At 39.6% G+C, this 21,902-nt stretch overlaps 1 protein-coding gene across 1 annotated transcript in view; it reads right to left on the bottom strand.

Moving 5' to 3' along the window:
* The window catches only part of LOC103139560 (mucin-5AC-like), a 23,464-nt gene extending 3,258 nt beyond the window's left edge, over positions 1-20,206 (bottom strand). The window contains exons 1-6 of the mRNA XM_016672559.1: positions 19,935-20,206; positions 19,079-19,158; positions 13,762-15,307; positions 11,313-11,898; positions 10,082-10,930; positions 654-757 (exon numbers count right to left, since the gene is read on the bottom strand). Of these exons, the coding sequence (XP_016528045.1) occupies positions 654-757; positions 10,082-10,930; positions 11,313-11,898; positions 13,762-15,307; positions 19,079-19,085 (3,092 nt within the window). The 5' untranslated portion in view covers positions 19,086-19,158; positions 19,935-20,206. The remainder of the gene's footprint in view (positions 1-653; positions 758-10,081; positions 10,931-11,312; positions 11,899-13,761; positions 15,308-19,078; positions 19,159-19,934) is intronic.
* Between the last annotated feature and the right edge of the window lie 1,696 nt (positions 20,207-21,902).

Consider the following 21,902-nt stretch of genomic DNA (forward strand, 5'->3'; position numbering starts at 1 on the left):
ATATATAAAGTCTTTCAAGTCTTTCAATGTCATTTCCAGTCAGGTTTATGACCACGTCACAAACCTCAGGATTAGAATTTTTCTGTTTCTTTTTAATCCAATGTTTAAGGTTTACTATTATTCTTTTAATAAATGAATTAGCTTCACAATACTTAATTTATTTTTGCTGCTTATTTTTCTGTAAAGTCCTTTAAATTACCTTGTATTTCAATTGCTCAATACAAATAAACTTTCTATGCCTAACAATATTTATTTGTTAATTTGTTTTTTTTTGCATTTCTTTTTGTTCTAACAAGCAAAAACCTTAAATAAATGATGTGTTCAATTAACCACAAGGGGGCAAAGACAATTTAGTGTCCAGCTCTTCTTGTTTATGCTGCTCCAGTGATTTGTTCTTTATATATTATATATATTCCTTATATATCGCCTTCAGGTTCTTTAGGTTAAACCTGTGTATAATTCAGGAAGATATACTTCATTCTTAGGTATGTTATAAACTTTATCTCTTATGGCTACATTTGTATTATTAATATATAAGACATTGGATGGAGTAGCTTGTTAACTAATAAGAAATTTACCATTGGGGATCAATAAAATATATTCTATTCTATTCGACAAATTATTTTATTTTAGAATAAAACTTATTCATCTACCTGTCAGGTCCGGACGCTTGTTCAGAAATCCCATCCTGCTCACTGTGCAACAAAGTCTGGATGAGTTTGTCCTCATCGTTTGTGATGTAGCTGTTAACCTGTGGCTGGAAAATGGAGACAGAAATTTAATGACACGATGTTTCAGAACCAAATATAACTCAAAAGATGCTCTTAATATGGTAGGCTGCAGAGAAGATGGGGAAACTCAACCGTGGCATATTGTTAACAAAGTGCAGATATCTTCTAATATAACTCTACCTATGCTCTGCAGGAGCTGCTCTGTAAATTGGAGCTGTTTTTTTTTCTTTTCTGGGGAGCGAAGGCGGGGGGAGTGGACTGTGTGCTGAGCCAACAGCGCTAACTACATGGGGAGAGAAGAAGACTAAGGATCAGCCAAGCATACGTCTTTTAATGAGCTGGTCACAGAGTCTGAGCTGTCCTCAACAAACACCAAGAGCAAGAGCACGCACAGCCACACACGCCTAACCCACGCATACACACACACTGGTGATGTCACGCCCTCATGCTGGAATGCACGGGTACACACACCAAACCAAAGCTACTCTGTGTACTTCTCTGCAAGCATTCCTCCAAGCTCACCTCATGGCCTGTCAAGAGCCACATCCCACTTTTTGTTTTTCCTGAAACCGTCACCTGGATACAAGGCAACACTCGAGTAAACACCAGCGCCCACATCTCATCGTCTTCATGGGCCAGTTTATTGCTCAGGGCTCACGGGGCAGCTTAATTTGCACAAAGCCTGTTATCTAGCGGCATAACAGCATGAATGAATAGGCTTATGGTGATTTTCCTATAACCACAGCCTGCGTTCAGATGCAGCAAACAGCAGCAGAGAGGCCAAACACAGGAGGACAGACTGTAATGTAACCTGTGTTCATCCTAGCAAGGCATCAAGTGGTTATCCTAATATTTAACGTAGCTCCTGCTGAATCAAAAGAAAGGCTCCTAAAGTAAAGAGACAAAAACTTCTTTTTTTTTTTTTCAGGAACACCTTTTGTTCACGGAAGGTAAAAAACTGGCTCACCAGCTAGAAAGACGAGTTTGTCCAACTGAGAATCAGAGTCCTGTAAGGGATTTACATTTTTTTCTGCAATTGGCTCTTTAGCAATGCCAAAAAAAACAACAATTGGATATTTGTTTTATTTTACTTTTAACACTCTGCAAATAATCCGTTTATGCCTCAAAATAGCTAAGATATTTACTTTAACTTCAGCAGAATGTCACAAAACTTGACATGATATCAAAAAAATAATTTATAGTCAAAAACAAATTTGGCATCCAACAACACACATATTTTCACAAACACTCTGGCCTCCACTGGCACACAAGGCAAATATTATCAGTACTTGTTGCTTTACACAATAAGAAAGTTCAAGTTTTTTGAAAGGTTATGCGAGGACGTTGTGAGCTGCAGCCAGTCTAACCTGTGGTGTGTAACTGATGTAAGGCTGGATCCACTTTAGATTTTTAACCTTATTTTCTTAGATCAAAGACACAACAAATGTTTATATATGAGATATTAAACAGATAATCTCTGAAAAAAAAAAGAAAATCGAGCTCCTCTGTCTTAGTGGAGGAGGGTCTTAGTGAAGTCAAATAAGAAACAAAGCTGTTAACGACATTTAACTAATTTCAAAAAACAGGACTGTTGCCTTGTCATGCCATTATAAGCATTTGTTTTAGTAAAGGTAGTTTTTTCTTTTTTTTTTTTGTTAAATCCATGAGAACTTCTCCCTGATTCCCCAAACAGAAATTACTTTGAGTGCCGTCTATTCCAGATACAGCAGGTACTTAGAAGAAATACGTCACATAAACCCAAATGAAGTTTTTCACGCAGAAAATCCCTATAAAGCAAGTACTTAAAATGCAACTTTTTAATTAAATCTGCCATCATGTTGCATTAGGCAATGGTTGAATTATCAAATAATTAATCTTTTCCATGAGGTAATTATAGACCTTTACGCAACTGGACACAGATGTGCCAGAGAAAATATTCCCTTTTTTTCTACAGATTAACAATAAATGCCATTGTGGCTTTATCTACTTTTATCTAAAGACAGGCAGAAATCAAGACACTTCCTCGTACGATATGTTTGTCTCTTGAGATGTTCGACCAGCTCAAGAACAGCTGAACAAGTGTAGACACAGCGATCGTACAAGTTAAAAGCTCCCTCTACGTGTGACAGTACGTGTTTATGAGACTGGCAGAGGAGGGACGCAAGTCTGGGCAAAGTCTGTGTCTGTACACTTGCATCAATTTTTTGTTGCACTCAATAGAATGTAAGAGATGCTAGATGGAGCTAGGTGGAGAAGATGAACAGGCCATAAATGTTGCAAACACAAGCAACTTGAGTAAAAACAAAAAAATAAAATAAAATAGCCTCAAAATTATAACCAGACATCTTCAGTCTGCCAATGTTATTAGCAGTGATCCTTGCCTTCTGGATATATTGATACTTTTTCCTAGAATGGTAAGGTTTAGAATAGGTAAAATCATATTCATAGTCAGAATGGTACAGTCAAAGTCCAGATCTAAATCCATTTGTGGCCAGATGAAAAAAACTGATGTTCTCTGAAGCTCCACATCAAGTCTGACTGAGCTTGAGTTACTTTGCAAAGAAGAATAAGCAAAAACGTCAGTCTCTATGTTTTCCAAAGCAGCCTACAACCTACTTGTACATACTTGTAGCTGTAATTACAGTGACTGGGGGTCCATTGCTTAAGATACATTGAAGACGGCAGAACACAAATGTGGTTTTAGTTTGCAAAAAGATCCAAAACTATGTGTCACTTTCCTTCCACTTCACATTTATGTACAATTTTGTGTTACTTTATTAAACAAATGCTAAAAAAAAAAAAAAAAAAAAAAAAAAAAAAAAAGTAAAGGTTTATGGTCCTGGCAAGAAATTCATTTTAAAACGTTTAAAGGTATGCTTACTTTTGCAAGGTAATGTATTCACATATAGCACAGAGGAGAAAATGTGCAGCCAGTGAACGAAACTAAATGAGTGTAAACAACACAAGGCAGATGTGCAGAGCAATAAAAATCCCATCTGATAAAGACGTCAGAGGTTGTCACGCTGTGTCTTTGACCTCAGCTGTATCTGTGACGCACACGACAGAAGCAGGAAGGGAAACACATGCAGACCGTTAAACACCACATTCAGACAACTTCATCAGATAGCCGCGTCCTTCCTGAAACAAACTGTAGCCGCCTGAAACATTCCCTACCTGGATTTGCATGGTTGTTTTTTTTAACACACGGGAGTGGGGGTTTTAGATGAGGTGATCATTGACGAAGAATAAGAGTGAGCGAAACGAGCTGCTGAACATCACTGATTAACTAAGGATTTAAAAGACTCCCGTCTGTATCCAACATGAATGAAAACAGCCAGGAAATAAATGTCTGTTTGTAAAATATCTAATGCAGCTCTGAACAATTTTTGATATTCTTTCTTACAGAGCGAGTTTCGGCGGCTCTCTTCTGAGAAGACTGCCCACTTCTGGCGGAGAAGCGTCGCAGGGACCGCCGGCTACGTCTGGCGAAGCTACGAAGGGGCGACATGGCCCTCTGAAACCTTCCCCCTCCATTTCCACCTTCCTCTTCTTCCTTATCGTCAACATCCTCCTCTTCTTCCACCTTCTGCCTCTCATCTGAGGGGCCCCAAACCAGCTCCAGAGCTCCTTGCAGGGACCGGCGGACGCTGCCCACCCAGCCGGCCACCTGCAGCTGGGCGGCTGACAGCTTTCCTCCCAAGTACTGCATGGTTGCTCACAAAGCCAACAGGGTCACCATGGGAACGGGGTCACCAGAAACAAAATGATTCTCGGCTTAGTTGAAGATGAAAAGCAGGTAGTTCAGAATGACAGGAAGTCTCCATGGCAGAAGATGAAGTCCATCTTTTCATCCATATTTTGTACAAACTTCCAGACACAAAGTGAGCTGGAAGTAAAGAAATGTTGACTCAGTCCCTGACGTTTTCTGTTCCCGTGTTCCCTGTAACAGCTATGGCATCCAAAATTCATTACGTCAAGCCGTAATGAATTTAAAAGAGACTAGAATAAGTTTCCATTTGTTGTAACTTTGGAGGTTAAAAAAAATAGATATGACAAATTTTCCTCTTTCTCTCTTCGTCTAAAACAAGAATTGTTGGAAGTATGATTGTCCCAAAAAGCAACATGGCAAATATCTGCAACTCCAACAACCCAAGGCCAAGTAACGAGCAATAGACGATCCCCTTATCTCCAGCAGAGCTCACTGGTTTCAAAGAAAAGTAAGAAAAAGGCTTTGCACTCGGGCGTGAGAAATCCAGCAGGGAAATAAAGAAAAAGTAGGTGTGCCAAGGTGCTCTCTGCACCTCCCTCCAGGGCTCTCTTCCTGTAGGTAAATGCAGCCAGCGAATGAACCGGGTCTTTGTGAGAGGGAAAGAGAACAGAAAGCAGGAGTGAAAGCTGAGTTGGTGAAAGAATGGACACCAGCCCGGTGGAGTTTTTTGTTTGCACACAAGCCCATCCTCTTGTCCGAAAGGAGGGTTGGGGAGATTGAGGAGGGAGACGGACGGAGAGAATGAGAGCATGAAGGAACACCATGTATGGTCATTCTGACATGATGCCCTGTTATACAAATCCAAATGAGGACACACAACACCCTCTTATCATAAAATCCATCTATCCATCTATCCACCTGCCTTTATGTCAGTACCCTGAATAAGGACGCACGGTTGGCTGCACACCATCTGTTTGCCCAGTAAACATAATATTACCCAGTCTGCTACAAACTAACTTCTCTATGTTGTTGTCCGGAGTTTAATACTGCAGCATAAAAAGGAGGCGTCCTTGTATTTGAAGTCACTCAGTTAAGTTTTTAGAGTGCAAAGCAGTGCAGAAGCATAGAAAATATGTCAGCATTTCTGTGGCACAGATGAAGGAAGTATAATTTCCAAGTGCAGTGGCGCCACTCTGTGGTGGAAACAATAATTGCGTGAGATGACCAAAGGACCTCAGTCAAAGACTCTATACAGGTGGACATATGCGATGCACAGTGATGGTGGACATGTAAATTAGGTGTTTTATAGTTTGTTTATTAAAGCAGAGACACAATGACACACAGTTCAGGGCTCCTGGGTTTGGTGTTTCAGCACTACTGCAAATATGTTGCATGTGCAAACAAGTGCTAAAGTACACAAATACAAAATAATATATTTATTTTTATTCAGAACAGTTTGCTGAATTATTTACCCTGCTATTTATGGTTGAAATATTGTTATTGGAGACTTTTGTTGATTGTTATTTTTATTCTAGCATATAAGCTTAAGCAAAATTTGGAATCGATTTTGAATAATACTGAATGCTGAATTTTATCCTGTGAGAAGAACTACGCAGGGGATTATTTTGCCAGCTGACTGGTAGTGTGCAGCAATGGGTGGGGGAGGGGAAGCACTGAATTACTTTAAATTCCTTACAGCCTGAGAAAACTCACATCCTATTAACAGCTGTAAGAACTGAATGTTTCTGGAGAACTGATATACCGCAATACAAGAAGCTAATACACAACTGGTCTTTTTCAAGAAAAGGAGTGATCAAAGGTATTTCTAATTCTCACATTTTCTATTTGCATACTTACAAAATGCAACCTATAAAAACTTTGGCTTTATGCTAAAACTTTCTCTTATCTACTATTCCCTACATAGCTACATGCTGAGCTTTATTTGTGGATCCAGATGGATTTCATTTCAGATATGGTTTATTGGCTATGAAAAAACAAAAGAACCCCTGATTAGTCACAATTATCGAAAAAAAAATTATATATACATTATGGTTTTGTTGGCACTTTATTTGAAAGTAGTTTGACAGGAAACAGGGTAATCAGAGAGAGGGAAGACATGCGGCAAATGTCGCCAGGCCGGGAATTGAACCTGCGACCACCATCACGAGGACTAAGGCATCGATACGTGGGTCGTGTTTTCTCCCTGCGCCGCCACAGCACCCCACCATTATCAAAATAATCTCCAATTTCAACTGACTGATCTCCAGTGTAGAGTTTTGGATGAGACAGACATCAGTAACAGAAAAACAGGATGTAAGCATTTTTACTTCTAAAAGGAGGAAAACTTCCTGGTTCAGGCTCAACAGCTTTCAACAGTCATGTGTTTGTTGGCATGGCTGAATTAATCATTACTCAACATGAATAAGCAGTGTTTGCAGATTAACAAGTATTCTTTTCTTGTTGAAAAACCGATTTATATGCTCATTTGCTGAGACAGAAATATTAGACATGTACATTATGGTCCGTATTTGAATAGAAAAGACTAATTTTCCATTCATCTTAGTCACACAAATTTATTTGACTCTGGGAAAATACCAAACATTTTTGGTTTTCATCATGCATCCCATGTAATGATGTGTTTAATAGTGTAGTAAATGATCTATTTGCAATCAGGCTCTCAACCGTGGTAAATACGATGCCTGCTTACTACATTACAATCAATCTAAATGTTATTAGCTGCTAACTACTGAGCTGGCTCAGCAGCATATCTCACACGCGCTAGCACTTCTGGGAGATTAATTCAGTTCTGAAACCGTACAACAATCAGTAATGGGAGACATAAACAGTTGTGCGCGCTCACTTGATGTGAAAGGAAGAAAATTAGAAAAGCAAAATCACACCTGTGGGACAAATGTCTACAAATGTAGCATCTTTTAAGAAAAAAAAAACAAGAAAAAAAAGAGACAAATAGGAAAGCTATATCCAACAGACTACATTTTTATCTGAAGCACCACACATGGCGATTTTATTTATTTTAATTTCATTCTTCTACTAATTCATTAAGTAAACACAAAACAAAAGGAACAATAATCAAATTTTTGCAGAAATACAGATTGGCTCCTAAAAGTGTCTTCACTCCTGCTAAATTATGGGTTTTTGTAATACATAATATAGGATCATTTATCTTGTACAAGTCAACTAAAATGAATTGTCAGAAGGAAAACAATTATTGCATACATGTGCACACCCTTAAAGTAATACTTTAATTATGTGGATTTTGCATTCTGAAATATGTTAGGACTCATTGAAATGCTAAAAAAACTGACTGGTATTTGATGCAAGTTATGATTTTATGGTTTCATGTGAAGAAGAATACTTGTTAGAAATCCCTGCAGATTTTGTCTGTTTCATTTTTGATTTGCCAACTTTTCAGTTGAATTACAAGTAAAACATTTTCAAACATTTCTGAGCCTCATTTCGACGAGGCTCATTTGTTAGATTAAAAGTACCTTTGCAAGTAATCTTTAAGCAGATATTTAAAAATACTTTTAAGTAGTCATACATTTCAGTATTAAAATGCTTTTTTTATTGGTCTGATGTGATATTCTCTCTAAATCCCTACATTTACCAGAAACAAAGGCTTGAAAACGTCAGTCAATGTGAATGACAGGAAGTTCATTTAATGTTTGACATCTGAGTTTGAACACATAAAATGTGTGTATCACTTAGCGATGGAGTTACTCAAATGAAGGAAACTTTTCAGTTACTGAATATGCCTGTATGTAAAAAAAGAAAAAAAAAAGTTTTCTTTTTAAATAAATTATTGTTTTTTCAGAGGTGTGTGCACTTTCAAGAGTCTCTGCAGATACTCAGTTATGACTCACAATTATTTGATGTACTGAAATTCCAGCCCAACTTTGACTCCCATCATATTTTCCATTTCTAAAAAAAAAAAACAGTCAAAGGAAAAGACACAATTTCTTGCCACACAGCTTTCGTTTTCAGTTACACTGACACTTTGACACAAACACGTCTCCTCAGGGTAAATTTCACTTGCCTGTATTCGGTTCCTAGAGACAAACCAAAACCATCGAGCATGACTGGGACTGATCCCTGAACTTAACCTTATAAGTACAAACAGGCACATGGCTTGGATTAGCTCATTCACTCTCAAGCAAGTATAACGAGTATTTTTTTCTTGCGCTACAGGAATGGCACCGTTTGAGCAGGTAAAGGTGTGTGTCACTGCCAGAAAGACATAATTCAGCGGTGAAACAATCACATCTGCTCGCTCACTCCGATCTCTGCTCTCAACCTCGCCCTCTCTTCATAAGTGAACGATTAATCACAGTGCAGGCTACAGGCCGGGGACTTTTTTTAGATTCTGCAGCAGTTTTCTGGAAGTTTAAGAAAAGCTGATGCTGCTTGACAGATCTTAAATCTATAGGATGATCTTGTCCAGAGGCTAAACAGATGTGAGGCGACTCTCCGTTTGTTCAAGAGCTCTAGGCTGTTTGTGTGCATTTGGAAATTGCTGCTTTGAACTTGGAAACAAAAGAGCTGTTGATGAAAATTTAAACAGCTAAAACTAAGATTATGCACTGGATATAAAAACCCTGCATACAGAGATCATATGCATAGATTTATACACAAATACATTGGTAGGCACTCTTGCTAACAATACAAAAGCTTTGAAGTAAGCTGATTTTTTTTTTTTACTGCAGTTACATAAGCTCAAAAAGAAAAAAATTAAGTCTCTGATCTGAGTTTATGTGCTGAGTGAGAAAAAATAATCTAGAGTTTAGCAATAATTGTTTTGTACAAAATCCTCAGTGGCACAGCTATTAATACTCATGCTGTTAATACCTCATGCTATCCATCTTTGCCATTAGAATAGCACTTTAGTCTTTGGATCTATGGTCTTTTTTTTTTTTAGATCATCCAGAGTCCGGGGTCCTTTCCTATCATATCGTCTCTACCCCGTGTCTGGATTTGGGTCATATTATTGTATGGCAGAGGGCACCACCAACCCATCTGGAGTGACTGAGAAGCTTCATCGGCTTCTCATCTGGCCAAAGCAAATGGTCCTAGCAGAGATGAGTAATCTTTACATGTTTACTTTTGTTATGGTATGATAAATAAATGTCTTCTACCTCCCACACATCTGTCTATTACTGTTGGATGGCATGTAAGTGGTGTGTAACGGTTGCTATGGAGACTTGTTGACCACAAGATACCACTGTACCAGTAGTGAAAAATAGATGGAAATTAGAGCCCCATCATATTTATATGCCACAAAACTAAAACAGCTTAAAAAAGTAGAATATGTATAAAAGGATCCTTAGTAAGATTGCTAGGGGCACCAACCATTGTGCTACAGGTTAAAATGAATAACTAAAAACTTATTTAAAGTTTTTTTTTGTTTTGTTTTTTTGCGTGATATTATCTTCTTGCAATACGAGCTAAATTTAAGGGTTTTTGCAAATAGTTACCAGGGGTAACAACAAATTTATGCACTGCCTGCAAGTATGACTACTGTCTATAAGCAGATCAACAAATTGTCAGTGTTTGTGTGTGAATTTTCCTGGACCTGGTAAATTAATGTACAAGGGATTTAAATGAGATCAAACTTTCTGTTTACCTCTTTGTTGTCCTCTTCTTCACTCTCGTCTTCCATTTGTGCCCCATTCTCCATCTCCTCCTCCTTCCTCTCTACAGGCTGGTCCGCCACCGGCCTCTCTGCCTCTTCATCTCCCTCCTCCTTCACACCAAACTCTGCCAACAACCTCTTAACCTTCTCTTCCTCTGGGGTCTCTGGGGCTGGAGTGGGAAACAACAGCGTGGCTTGTGGCTTTGGTTCGTTTTCTTGCTGAGTTTCCTGAGGTTCGCTGTCAAAGGACACCAGCAGGTCATCTTTCCTCGGAGGTTCGACTCTCCAGCCGCTGCTGATGGGAGCAGTTTCCCGCCTCGGCTGGAAAGTCCGTCTCCTGGGTTTGACAGAAAAGTCATCAAAGGCTACGTCGAGCACAGGGTTCTGGATCGAGAAGTCATCATAAACGACATCGATGAGGCTCTCTGTGTTCTTTGAGACGTGAGATGAGGGGGATGTTGGAGGCTCTTCTGCATCAAAATTGATGAGCTTTTCCTCTCTTTTGTCATTCTCCTCTGTTCTTGGCTGACTCTCTTCCATCTTTTTTTTCAGCTGGTCTGCCCTTTCCTTCTCCATCTGTAACTTTATTTCCTCTCTTCTTTTTCTCTCCTCCTCTTCCTCTTTGTCTTGCTGCATCTTCCTCTCCAGCTCCCTCCTTTTTCTCTCCTCATCTTGTCTTAACTTTTCTTTTTCCAGCTCTTCTTCTTTCTCTCTCATCCTCATCAGCTCCATTAATCTTTGCTGATATTTTCTTGACTCCTCCTCTTCTTTCTGTCTTTGCTCTTCTTCCAATTTTAGTCTTTCCTCCTCCTCTTTCAGCTCTTTCTGTCTTTGCTCTTCTTCCAATTTTAGTCTTTCCTCCTCCTCTTTCAGCTCTTTCTGTCTTTGCTCCTCAAGTTCTCTTCTTTTTCTTCCTCTCTTCCTCTTTGTCTTGCTGTATCTTCCTCTCCAGCTCCCTCCTTTCCCTCTCCTCATCCTCCTGTCTCTTCCTCTCTTCCTCTTTGTCTTGCTGTATCTTCCTCTCCAGCTCCCTCCTTTCCCTCTCTTCATCCTCCTGTCTCTTCCTCTCCTCCTCTTCCTGCTTTCTGACTTGCTCCTTCTCCAGCTCCTGTCTTAACTTTTCTTTTTCCAGCTCTTGTTCTTTCTCTCTGATCCTCATCAGCTCCATTAATTCTTGCTGATATTTTCTTGTCTCCTCCTCTTCCTTCTGTCTTTGATCTTTTTCCAATTTTAGTCTTTCCTCCTCATCTTTCAGCTCCTTCTGTCTTTGCTCCTCAAGATTTCTCCGTTTTCTCTCCTCCTCCTGCTCCTGGTGCTTCAGAGTTTCTTGACTTTGGGTCTTGTCGTCCTTCCTCTGGAATATGCCGACTCTTTTGTAGACGGGCGTCGAAACGGCGTCCTCCTCTTTTTCCTTGTTTTCAACCTCAGCATTCTCTTCTTGATTTTCATCCTCACTGGATTCAGGCTCTGGGCCCAGAACCACTGGAGGTGTACCGTCATCTGCCACCACGGTTCCAAAGCGAACAGAGCGACGTTTCTTCATCTTCTTCTTCTTCAGCTCGGCCAAGTTTTTCTCATCAGCAGCAGCCGAGTGGTTGCTCTGCACCTGGACATCATCTTCCTTTGGCTTGTCAGTCTCTGCTGAAGTCTCTGTTGGATTTTCTAAGGGTTTATCTTTGAATGGTGCCTCCTCTGGTGGTTCAATTTGACTCCCTGTGGATGAGGATGCTGTTGACCGTGAGTCCACTGGCTGGGTGGGCGTCTCTTCCGCCGCAGGAACTTCCACTCTTGGTGTTTCCAGGTTCAATCTGCCGAAGAGACATGAATCATTGGCATTTAGTGTGTGCTAAAAAGTACAGTGATTCACAAGTCTCATTCTGTTCCCAATCTAAACACATTAGCAGACAATAAAGAAACCACCATTTTGGACCATGATGCACCTCTTAACCACACAAAGCTACGGTGAAGACAATTAAGAAACAGAGGTCAGAAATTGCAGGGATAGCATTTATGTCCGGTGATGTGACAGCCAATATTAATCAGCTTATGGTGCAAGCAGGCTGTTTGGAGATTCACACCAACAGACAAAATACAAGATGAAAGGCAGAAACCAGTAAGTGCTAGAGCACCTGCCCTGTTTCTTCTGGACAAAAAAAAAGTGCCCTTCTGAAATGTGTTAGATTTTTTTTTTTTTACGTACATTGTGTGTGACCCAAGTCAGCATATATATATTGATTTTAAATGGGAATACATGTTCAAGCTGTGCCTGTTGTAAAATAAAATCTCACACTACTAAGACCTGGTGGTTCCATGTGACCCACACGGTGACCTTTGTTTCCACTTGAGCACCTGACCTGCAAAATGCATGTGCACGCCACTGACTACTGATAGATGGATAGATAAACTGGAAGTGTATTAGCTGTGCCTGAAAGCTTTCATTTCGTGCTATGTGACTAAAAAGCAGCGCAAAAATATCTTTGAATGTCACAGAGTAGTTACAGGAAACTGAACAAGTTATTCCTGGTTCACTTGAAACTTTAGAAGAATGCAGGAAGCTAAAGAAAAATATCCCAGTATCACACCATAAAAAGTTCAAGAGTTACAGTGAAGGAAGCTGCCATGAGGAAAGTGAGTGACCTGAAAAACTGTTCTATTCCTTTTTTAAGAAATATTTCACCTCGACCTCGGTTTTCAGTCAAAAAAATAATAATTATAATAATTAACTCGCTAAACTCTATTTTGTGTGATTGATGTTAACAAGTCAAACAATATGCTGCAGGTATAATTAAGGATAACTGCTGACAATATTGATTATAAGAAAATATGAGTCATGCATTAAGCTAGCTGAAGGTGGTGATAAAAAAACTTCAAAGCAGCTTTTGCTTTTTTTCATGCTTCTTCTTTGTGTGGGCTCAAAGTTTAATTTGGAGGTGCCACGTCCTGACTTGCAGGGTTTGCTGACACATTACATGGTTCCTGTCCAACATTAGTAAACTAAGGAGAGAAACTGGGACACACGGAGGACACAGAGGATAAAAGTTTGACTTCATCCAACTCCCTTTGATTAATTAACAATGTTTTCCCCCCCTTTATTGTCTATGTATGTAAAATGATTTTTATCTTTTCTGCTCACATCAATAAAGAAATGAAATGGAGGAGAGCTGCTGCAGCGTATGGTGAATACACCCTTTGTAATGTCTTGACACATCACAGCTGAAAAAGGAGAACTTCTCAAACTTTCCAGTCAAAACAGTTCCAGACTTGCACTCTTGCTCTCGGTGTTCACAGTAACAAAATGAAAAAAAAACCAAAAAAAAACCTCTATGCTACACTTTAGATTTCCTAAGAAAACCTGTGACAGACAACCGTTTGCCTTTTCCTCCTGCACTAATGCTTGACTAAAATCTAACTGACAAAAATGAGAGATTAACGTCCAAATATTTTTAAAGTATTGAATCTATTAAGGGGGTTGAACTCAGACTCACTTACGATTTTAAATGACGGCCATGAATCAAATATAATATTTCTAGTGGAACTAATGACAGTTGATTGATGTCAGTGTGTCAACACTTTGACATAAACTTCTTGCTTGATTGCACCGGTAGGAGATATTTCATGTCTGGTCTTGCACCCAAACCCAAAGTGAAGAGAGAGCAGAAGGTCTCACTCACCCCTTGCAGCAAACTCTGTCTGCAGCCTGAGGACTCTTCTCAACCTTCTGATCCTCTGGACCTGTTTCTGACGCCCAGTTTTTGATCTTCTCCTTCACGTCTCCGATCCCATTCGTTATTTCTGGCTCCTTTCTCTTGGTCGTGGCCTCCGGCTTTGGCACATAGTCCATCAGTTGACTGATTCTATTCTGAATGCTGGTCCCGCCGGTAAAATCCTCTGCATCAGTATCAATCTCTTTGATCGGAGGCTCTGGTGTTGTGTGAACAGGCTGCGAGTCAGAAGATTCTGGTTTATTGGATTCGTCTTTGGTGATGGGTTTGGGAATGGGAATGAAAGGCTGACGGGGCAAAGGGACGCCACCTGACTCGAACTTTGAGGTGAGCGCCTTAGGCAGACGCTTCCTTACGCTTCCCCGCTGGTAAAATGAATCGTTTGTGGATGGACTGTTGCTGCTTGACTCTTCTGTATTTTGACTGACAGAAACTGGAGTGTCACTTTGCTTCTCCTCTCCATCTTTCTGCTCTGGGCTAGCAACAGCAGTGGTGGGTGGTTTGTGGTTTGTTTGGATGATGTCTTTCTGCGCCGGTTCTGACTTGGGCTCCTCTTTAGTTGGAGTTGTTTCGGTGGCTGGATCCAGAGCAGCTGTCTCAGAACCAAGACTGTTCTCAACCTGTGGAAGTGCTTCACTTGTTTTCGATGCTTCTGGCTGAGATTTAGGCAGCGCACTTGCAGGCTGTGGTTTGGGAGCTGAGGCTAAGATGGGTTGAGGCAGTTTTTTAGCAGGGACGGTGACAGCAGTAGGATTTTCTGTCTCTGATTGTTCAATCTGATTTGTTTCAGATTTAAGTGCAGGGGCTGTTTTGGGGGGAGTCTCAGAAGAACTGATGGGTTGAGACAGTTCTTCAGTAGGGATTGTCACTTTGGTGGTTGTGGGAGTAATTGTCTCTGATTTTTCGATCTTATTTGTTTCAGACGTAGATGTAGGAGCTGTTTTCGGAGCAGCCTCTGGAGACCTGATAGGCTGAGACAGTTCCCCAGTAGGGATGGTCACGGCAGTGGTCGGGGAACTTTTTGTCTCTGATTTTTCGATCTTATTTGTTTCAGACGTAGATGTAGGAGCTGTTTTCGGAGCAGCCTCTGGAGACCTGATAGGCTGAGACAGTTCCTCAGTAGGGATGGTCATGGCAGTGGTCGGGGAACTTTTTGTCTCTGATTTCTCAGTCTGACTTGCTTCTGGCTCAGCTGTAGGATCAGTTTTGAGAGCAGTCTCTGCAGAACTGATGGGCTGAGGCAGTTTTTTAGCAGGAGTAGTTACAGTGGTGGTCGGGGAACTTTTTGTCTCTGATTTCTCAGTCTGACTTGCTTCTGACTTAGGTATAGGAGCAGTTTTGGAAACAGTCTTTGGAGCTTTGAAGGAGCGAATTGTGCTGTTTTTTTGCAGAGAGAACGGCTTGGGAGCGAGAGTGGGTTTGGGAGGCAGAGATGGCTTTGAAGGCAGGCCTCCACTCTGGGAGGCCTCAATAGTGGTATCCATAATTGACGTACCTGACACAAAAAGAGAAAGAAGAAGAGTTAACTTTCAGCAATCCACAGTGGCTTCTAAGAATATTCACACCTCTTCAACTTTTCTGTATTTTGTCACCTGACAACTATAATCTTTTATGTATTTTGCTGGGGTTCTATGTGAATACCAATGTAAATTAGTGTGTAAATGTGAAGTGAAAGGGATAGTATACACAGTTTTCAAAATGTTTTACAAATAAAAATCTGACAAGTGTGGTATCAATATTCAGGACTACCTTGTATTTAGCTCCATCCATCTTCCTAAGAAGTTTGACCAGCTACCTTCTCTCTAACCCTAACACTCCCCACATCATGATGGGGACACCACCATGTTTAACCAGTGGAATGGTGTTTAAAGGATGACGTGCAGCGTTAAGTCTGTTGCTAGACAAACACGCAAAATGGCTTGCAGCCCCCTCTAGATTCTATTTGCTTCTCTGATTATTGCTGTCCTTCCCCAGTCTGTCAGCTTAGGTGGACAACTATGCCTTGAAATGTTGGCAGTGATTCCATACTCTTTCTGTTTTTGAGTGATGGATTGAGCAGTGCTCTGTGGGATGTTCAAAGCTTGGCATATCGCTTGACATGCGTATTAGCTCTGCTTTCAAATTCTCCTCTACTTCAACCCTTATTTGTCTGCTATGTTTCCTGGTAGTCTGTTTATTCACTCAAACAGATATGCATCCAGTATGGATCTGTATGTCTAGCCATTATCTTCCCTTAACCTTTGCAGGGTTAGGCACGGTACAGTCTAGACTGGTCACCAGTCTGTTACAAAATGTACATCCACAAGAATGCATACACTCAGATGTAAGGGCAGTTTGGAGAGACCGATTAATCAAACATGCATGTTTTTGGACTATGGAAGAAAGTTGGAGTACCCAGTGAGAGCCCATACATGCAAACTCCATGCAGAAAGTCCACCGGCCAGGATTTGAACCTGGCATGTTCTTGCTGAAAGGCAACATGATACCAACTTTGTCACCATGAAGACCATGCCCTGCATACCGATACACACCTGAAACGCAAATGCACAACACACTTTTTGCTCTACTTTGTGTTGATCAAATCAAATAACATCCCAATAAAACAGATTGGAGCTTGTGGTTATTATAAAATTCAAACAGCATGAGGATTACAATGAAAATCTTTATTATACTCAGTTAAAACAAAACCAGCAGGTTATGTTGCAACTAAGAGGACAGGACGAGCCTGGTCTGTCTGGATTTTTTTAAAAGCACATTTCTACCGAAGGGATAAAGTGAAATACATCAATCACTCTGAGCATAACTCAGCTGTCAGGGCCTACGTCCCACGCTAGTCTCATTTTCAATTTGGATGCTATTTAGGTTTCGATAAGCTGTTCAGTTTTTCTCAAAACAAAAACAAAAAAAACAAAAAAAACTTCCATCAAAAACACATGATAGATAAATTGTGATCCATCACTGATTGCTGCAAGCAGCTTTTAAAGACCTGGTAATTCAGTCAGACTCAGAATTATGTCTTCAGTTTTCAATCATAATGTGTAATTCACTCTGCGTTGTGTTTCTGTGCTAATCACATAATCACACTCTATATCTAGTAAATAAACAGGTACTATCAGATGTTTATTTACTCTAAACAGGAAGATAAGTAGCAATCTTTTTATCAACTGATAACATTGTGTTCTGCATTACGACAGAAAAAAGTCTTGTTTTGGTGGAGACCCGGTTTATATTCAGACATATTAAGTTAGCTATTTGTGGAAAAAGAAAGATGTTCTTCAGTTTTCCCATTTTTACATATCATGCTTTGGGGAAAGAATAGTAACAATGGAGGGAATCAGACCTAATACTTTAATTTTTTTCTTGTCAAAAGACTCTTCAGCTCACTTAGCTGACCAAAAATACAGAACTAAAATTGTCATATCATTTATCGTTACCGTATATATTTTTTATTGTGATGATAATTCGAATTTATCTTGATGACACAAATCACTAATTGATGATGCTTGTATGTGCTGAGAAAATATTGTTGGAGTTACTTATTTTCCTCTGCTGGTTCTCTGAGTGCATCAAAAATAATTTTATATATTTGAAATTACGATTAATGGCAGTTGCTGATAAAATGTATCAATGTGACGTAACTGTTACCATGATGTAGCCTGTTTGATAAAAGGTACTCTTATAGAGCAATGTTTTGTTACTATACTATTTATCCTTAGCAAATACTACAAAATATCGGGATTAAAAAGAGCCAATATCAATTATCTAATTAACATTTTAATAAAATTAAATCCTTACTTCATCCAACATTATGCATCATTCTAATAACATGATGCTAGTCTCTCGTTATTTTGTTTTCTTGTCTTTCCAAGCTGCTGTCGTAGCATTTTGTTCATAAAGCCACCTGCAGCTGTGTAGGACTCTTTCCTTCAACCAGAATAATTCCCCATTGGGTTTTTGGTATTTATTATAATCAAATGCTTTTATTCAGTATGCAAACGTTAACTTTGCTGACAGTGTTTAAGTTCAGAAAAACATTTTATTCACATCTCTGCGATCCCCTGTTGTCAAAGAGGAAGACCTTTGGAAGGGCTCCCACATTGTCCAAAAATCCAGTCCTCAATGATTGGTTGGTTTGTTTTCTGAGTTTGACCTCTGAATGTCACAGAATGAGGGGAAGAAAGAAAGAACAAGACTTTGTTTCCAAGCAATGGACCTGTTAAAAACAATGATCGCCATGTCAAGAGTGAAGCTGTGCAGCAGCTATTAAATAACAAGTTTCACCGCATGCACCGCAGGTACAGTGTCTGAACACACAGTGCTTAGATAATTATTGGAATCCAAGCAGAAGGCGATGCCCATAGGGACACATAGTGAAATATGTTGGAGGCACCACCATGCTCAGGAATTGCTTTTCTTCAGATGTAGCTGAAGAAAAGTTACATCTGAAGAAGTCATGAATAGATGAAGTCCAGCCAGTTTTCACCCAAAACATTCAGGTGTCTGCTGATTGAGAATAAAAGATGCGAAATGGCCTTAACTCAGACAAAGTAAAAAAACAAACAAAAAAAACCAAAACAAAATAAAATAAAATAAAGCCTGAAGAAGGCTCTAGAGAAAAGATGTCATACGTTTCAAGAACTTTTACAAGGTCAGCTGCAATTAACTCTTTTATGGTGGTATTATTCTCTACCACATTATCACATAGTGGTGGAGAAATTCCCTTTGATTGTCTCAGTATTAACAAGGTATTGCACTTTAAATATTGAAGCTAATAAAATACTGCATCGAATCCACTGTTGCATATGCTGACATCGTGATTCAGATTCAATATACTGTACGTCTCCAGCAGCGGGTAAACATCAGTTTATTAGTATTCTGTATTATATTTGTTACTATAAGGTTATATATCTTTAGAACAACTGGATCTTATTGATAAGAAAAGGCAGGTCTCGTTTTTGGTAACTGCTGAGATTGGTTGACTTTTCCTCATAAGACTCAAAGAGACTCAAAGTCGTTGCACAAGAGTGACTGTCAGAGGCTGGAGCAAGCAGTCCGTATGAGTCATATGGACTCATACGGACTTACTGTGCAAAACACAGAACATCTACTTCTCCCACAGAACCGGGAGTACTGGCATGGTACACAAACCGCCCTGTGACTGACACTGGAGTGCTCCGGAAACGATCGGATTTGAAGAATGCCATGCGAAAGCGATAACTGTACCGTTTCCAAAATCTGTTACACTAAATACCACAGCGCATTGTACCTGGCATCTGGTCAGGCCTGTAGGACCTTTTGCACAAACCGGTAAATCCACGTTAGCTTCACGTTGCCACTTTGTTACATCTGCAAAAAAATTGTTCTGGATTATGCAGGCTGTTATGATCCCAAACAATAGTGTGCATGTGCAGTGAGGGAGTTCCTCCTTGTCGTATTATGCTTTAAGTTGCTACAACTATGGGTGTGCATAATATTGTGTAATGGGATCAGCCTGGGATAAAGCTGTGCACACCACACACTGGGGATAAATAAGAATAATGTGCCCTGTTTGTTTCTCCCACCTCATTAGTTTTCCTTACACTTGAATTACTAGGCAACAAACACCGTCCGACAGATAAAGCTGCTGTAGAGTTGATTGAATGGATTTCTCAGTGGAAAGCCCTCTGCAGCTGCCTCTCTTGCTGGCAGGCCTTTACATTGCTTTATCTTTGTTTGTCTTCAGTGGCTGTCACCCTGCCAAGGCTGTGTTGCCCAGGCTGTTTTAGTTTTTCATGTTTACGTTTCTGAGTGGGAGCCCAAAGTGCACTTTTGTTCAGGACTCAGTCTCACTCATACGTTTAGGTTACGGTTTGCATTAAGTTACTAAATAGACATGGTTGCTGTCTTATTACAGGTTGTTTATACGTTACTAATTAAAACTAATGAACTGACAGTCGTTGAACCAGCGGTGTCCTCCAAAACGTGAGAAAAATCAACTTTAACTTTCATTCAATCGAGTCAGCTGAGAGGAACACAGTTAATACAGCCTCAACACAACCAAAGGTTGTGTTCACCTGTCAGTGAGGCATTGCTCATTCAACAAGACATCACTACATGAATCAGAATAATAAAGTTTGCTTTACCTCGTGTCTTCACGCGGTCATACAACTCAACGCAGGATGAAGTTAAGGGACGAAATTGTTCCTCTGTTTTCCGTAAGCGCTGTTGTCTGACTGTGTTTTTTTGTTTGTCTTCTTTCAAGTCATTCACAGTATGAAGACGTCAGCCTGCAGCTACACCTCCACCCAGCAGCGGACACTCCCTCCGCCCCGCCGTCAGTCTCAGCTCGAGCGTCTCTGAAGTCAAGTTGCGCAGGGAAACCGATGTGAACCCGGAAGTGGGGTGTTCTATCTTCAAAATAAAAGTGCGGTCACCTTGTTACCGTCTCCCCTTGCACTTTAGCCCTACGTTTGTAATTGGAGGCGTCACAGTTGTTTGTGTGGACTAAAAGGGGGGAAGCTAAAAGGAATGTAGCCCTTAAAAGTGCGAACTGTTACTGAACACACGCAAGAAAGAGCTATAAAAGTTTGTAAATCTCCCGATAATATTTTCTCTGTTACATTTTTAATCACACAATGGCCACTATGACTAATGAAATGTTCTGACTGAGGTATTATGCTTGATAACATTGATATTCATTATTTAAAAAATAGAAAAGAGCAAACATTTCTGAATTTTTTTATTTCTGAAATTTTTTATTTTGTGCCATACCAACAATGTGTAGTTTATCACGTCTTCTCAACAAGAAAACAAAAATAAAATAAAGCCAAATAAAAAAGTGGCAAGTTTAGTTTAATGCATTTGAATGTGTCATTCAAGTGAAACATAATGTACTATATTTAATATGAAGATTTAAAGTTTGGTGCTTGCCTCCTGCAATGAGTACTTGTAAAGTTTTGGTGGAAAAGGATTGTTGTTCCTGTTGCTTCTCAGGGGCGGGGCCTTAGCTGATTTCAGAGAAGTAAACTTTTGCTCCAGCATGCATACCTACATCTTGCCCCAGAGTGTCTGACCTCACAAAGTAAAATGAAAAGTCACATATTTCTATAAACACGTTTGTAAAACTTGACAACTTTTCCAGTGGTGTTATAACGGTGATATACATAACTCCTGCCATAACCAGAATACAATGAATGGTCAGTCTTTCTTAACATTTCTGCTCTTAAGTCTGAATGAAAAGAAGAACTGTAGCCTTTATTTTGAAAAGTTTAAGCAGAAGTTGTGTCTATGAATTTTCAGCGTAATATAGTTTAGTTTTCAATGGACTGGATGAACGGGTTCTAATTGAAGAGAAAAGCCACTTTACTCACCAGTGAAAAGGAATTGGATCTGTGTTGCGCTTTTGTGGATGTTGCTGAGGAGGCGTCGGAACAGGAACTGCCCTGTTCCAGGCCTCACACACAGTAAACACGAATTTGCATGACACCTGAGCCTTTACAACGTTAATTTGCGTTGCTTTTATGGGCCTGGGAGAAGGAAACAGGGGAGCAAGCTCAGGAAATCTTAAAACCAAAGAGACCTCTCGGGTAATTCAAAGGGTGAGGAAGCATTTGGTTGACCTAAGGTGTGGATGCGTTATATAACTAAAACAACATGGTTGATCCATTAGCAATCACTGAAGCACAAATAAGTAAATAAAAATCAAAATACGCTAGATCAGATATATTAAATCTATTGTTAGAAACAACTAAAACAAAAATTATCTATCTATCTATCTATCTATCTATCTATCTATCTATCTATCTATCTATCTATCTATCTATCTATCTATCTATCTATCTATCTATCTATCTATNTATCTATCTATCTATCTATCTATCTATCTATCTATCTATCTATCTATCTATCTATCTATCTATCTATCTATCTATCTATCTATCTATCTATCTACAATATAATATACATTTAAAGATATAAAGATTTCCAAAAGAGCAGGGTTAGACTTTTTTTTTTCTTTATCACACAAACTTACAAATACTATGGATATTGTAATGTATTTGCTTTATTACATATCAGGCCTAATTCTTTACTTAAGACATTGCCCGGGCATG

Source organism: Poecilia formosa, unplaced genomic scaffold (genome assembly GCF_000485575.1).
Source record: "Poecilia formosa unplaced genomic scaffold, Poecilia_formosa-5.1.2 Scaffold62, whole genome shotgun sequence".
Classification (NCBI taxonomy): Eukaryota; Metazoa; Chordata; class Actinopteri; order Cyprinodontiformes; family Poeciliidae; genus Poecilia; species Poecilia formosa.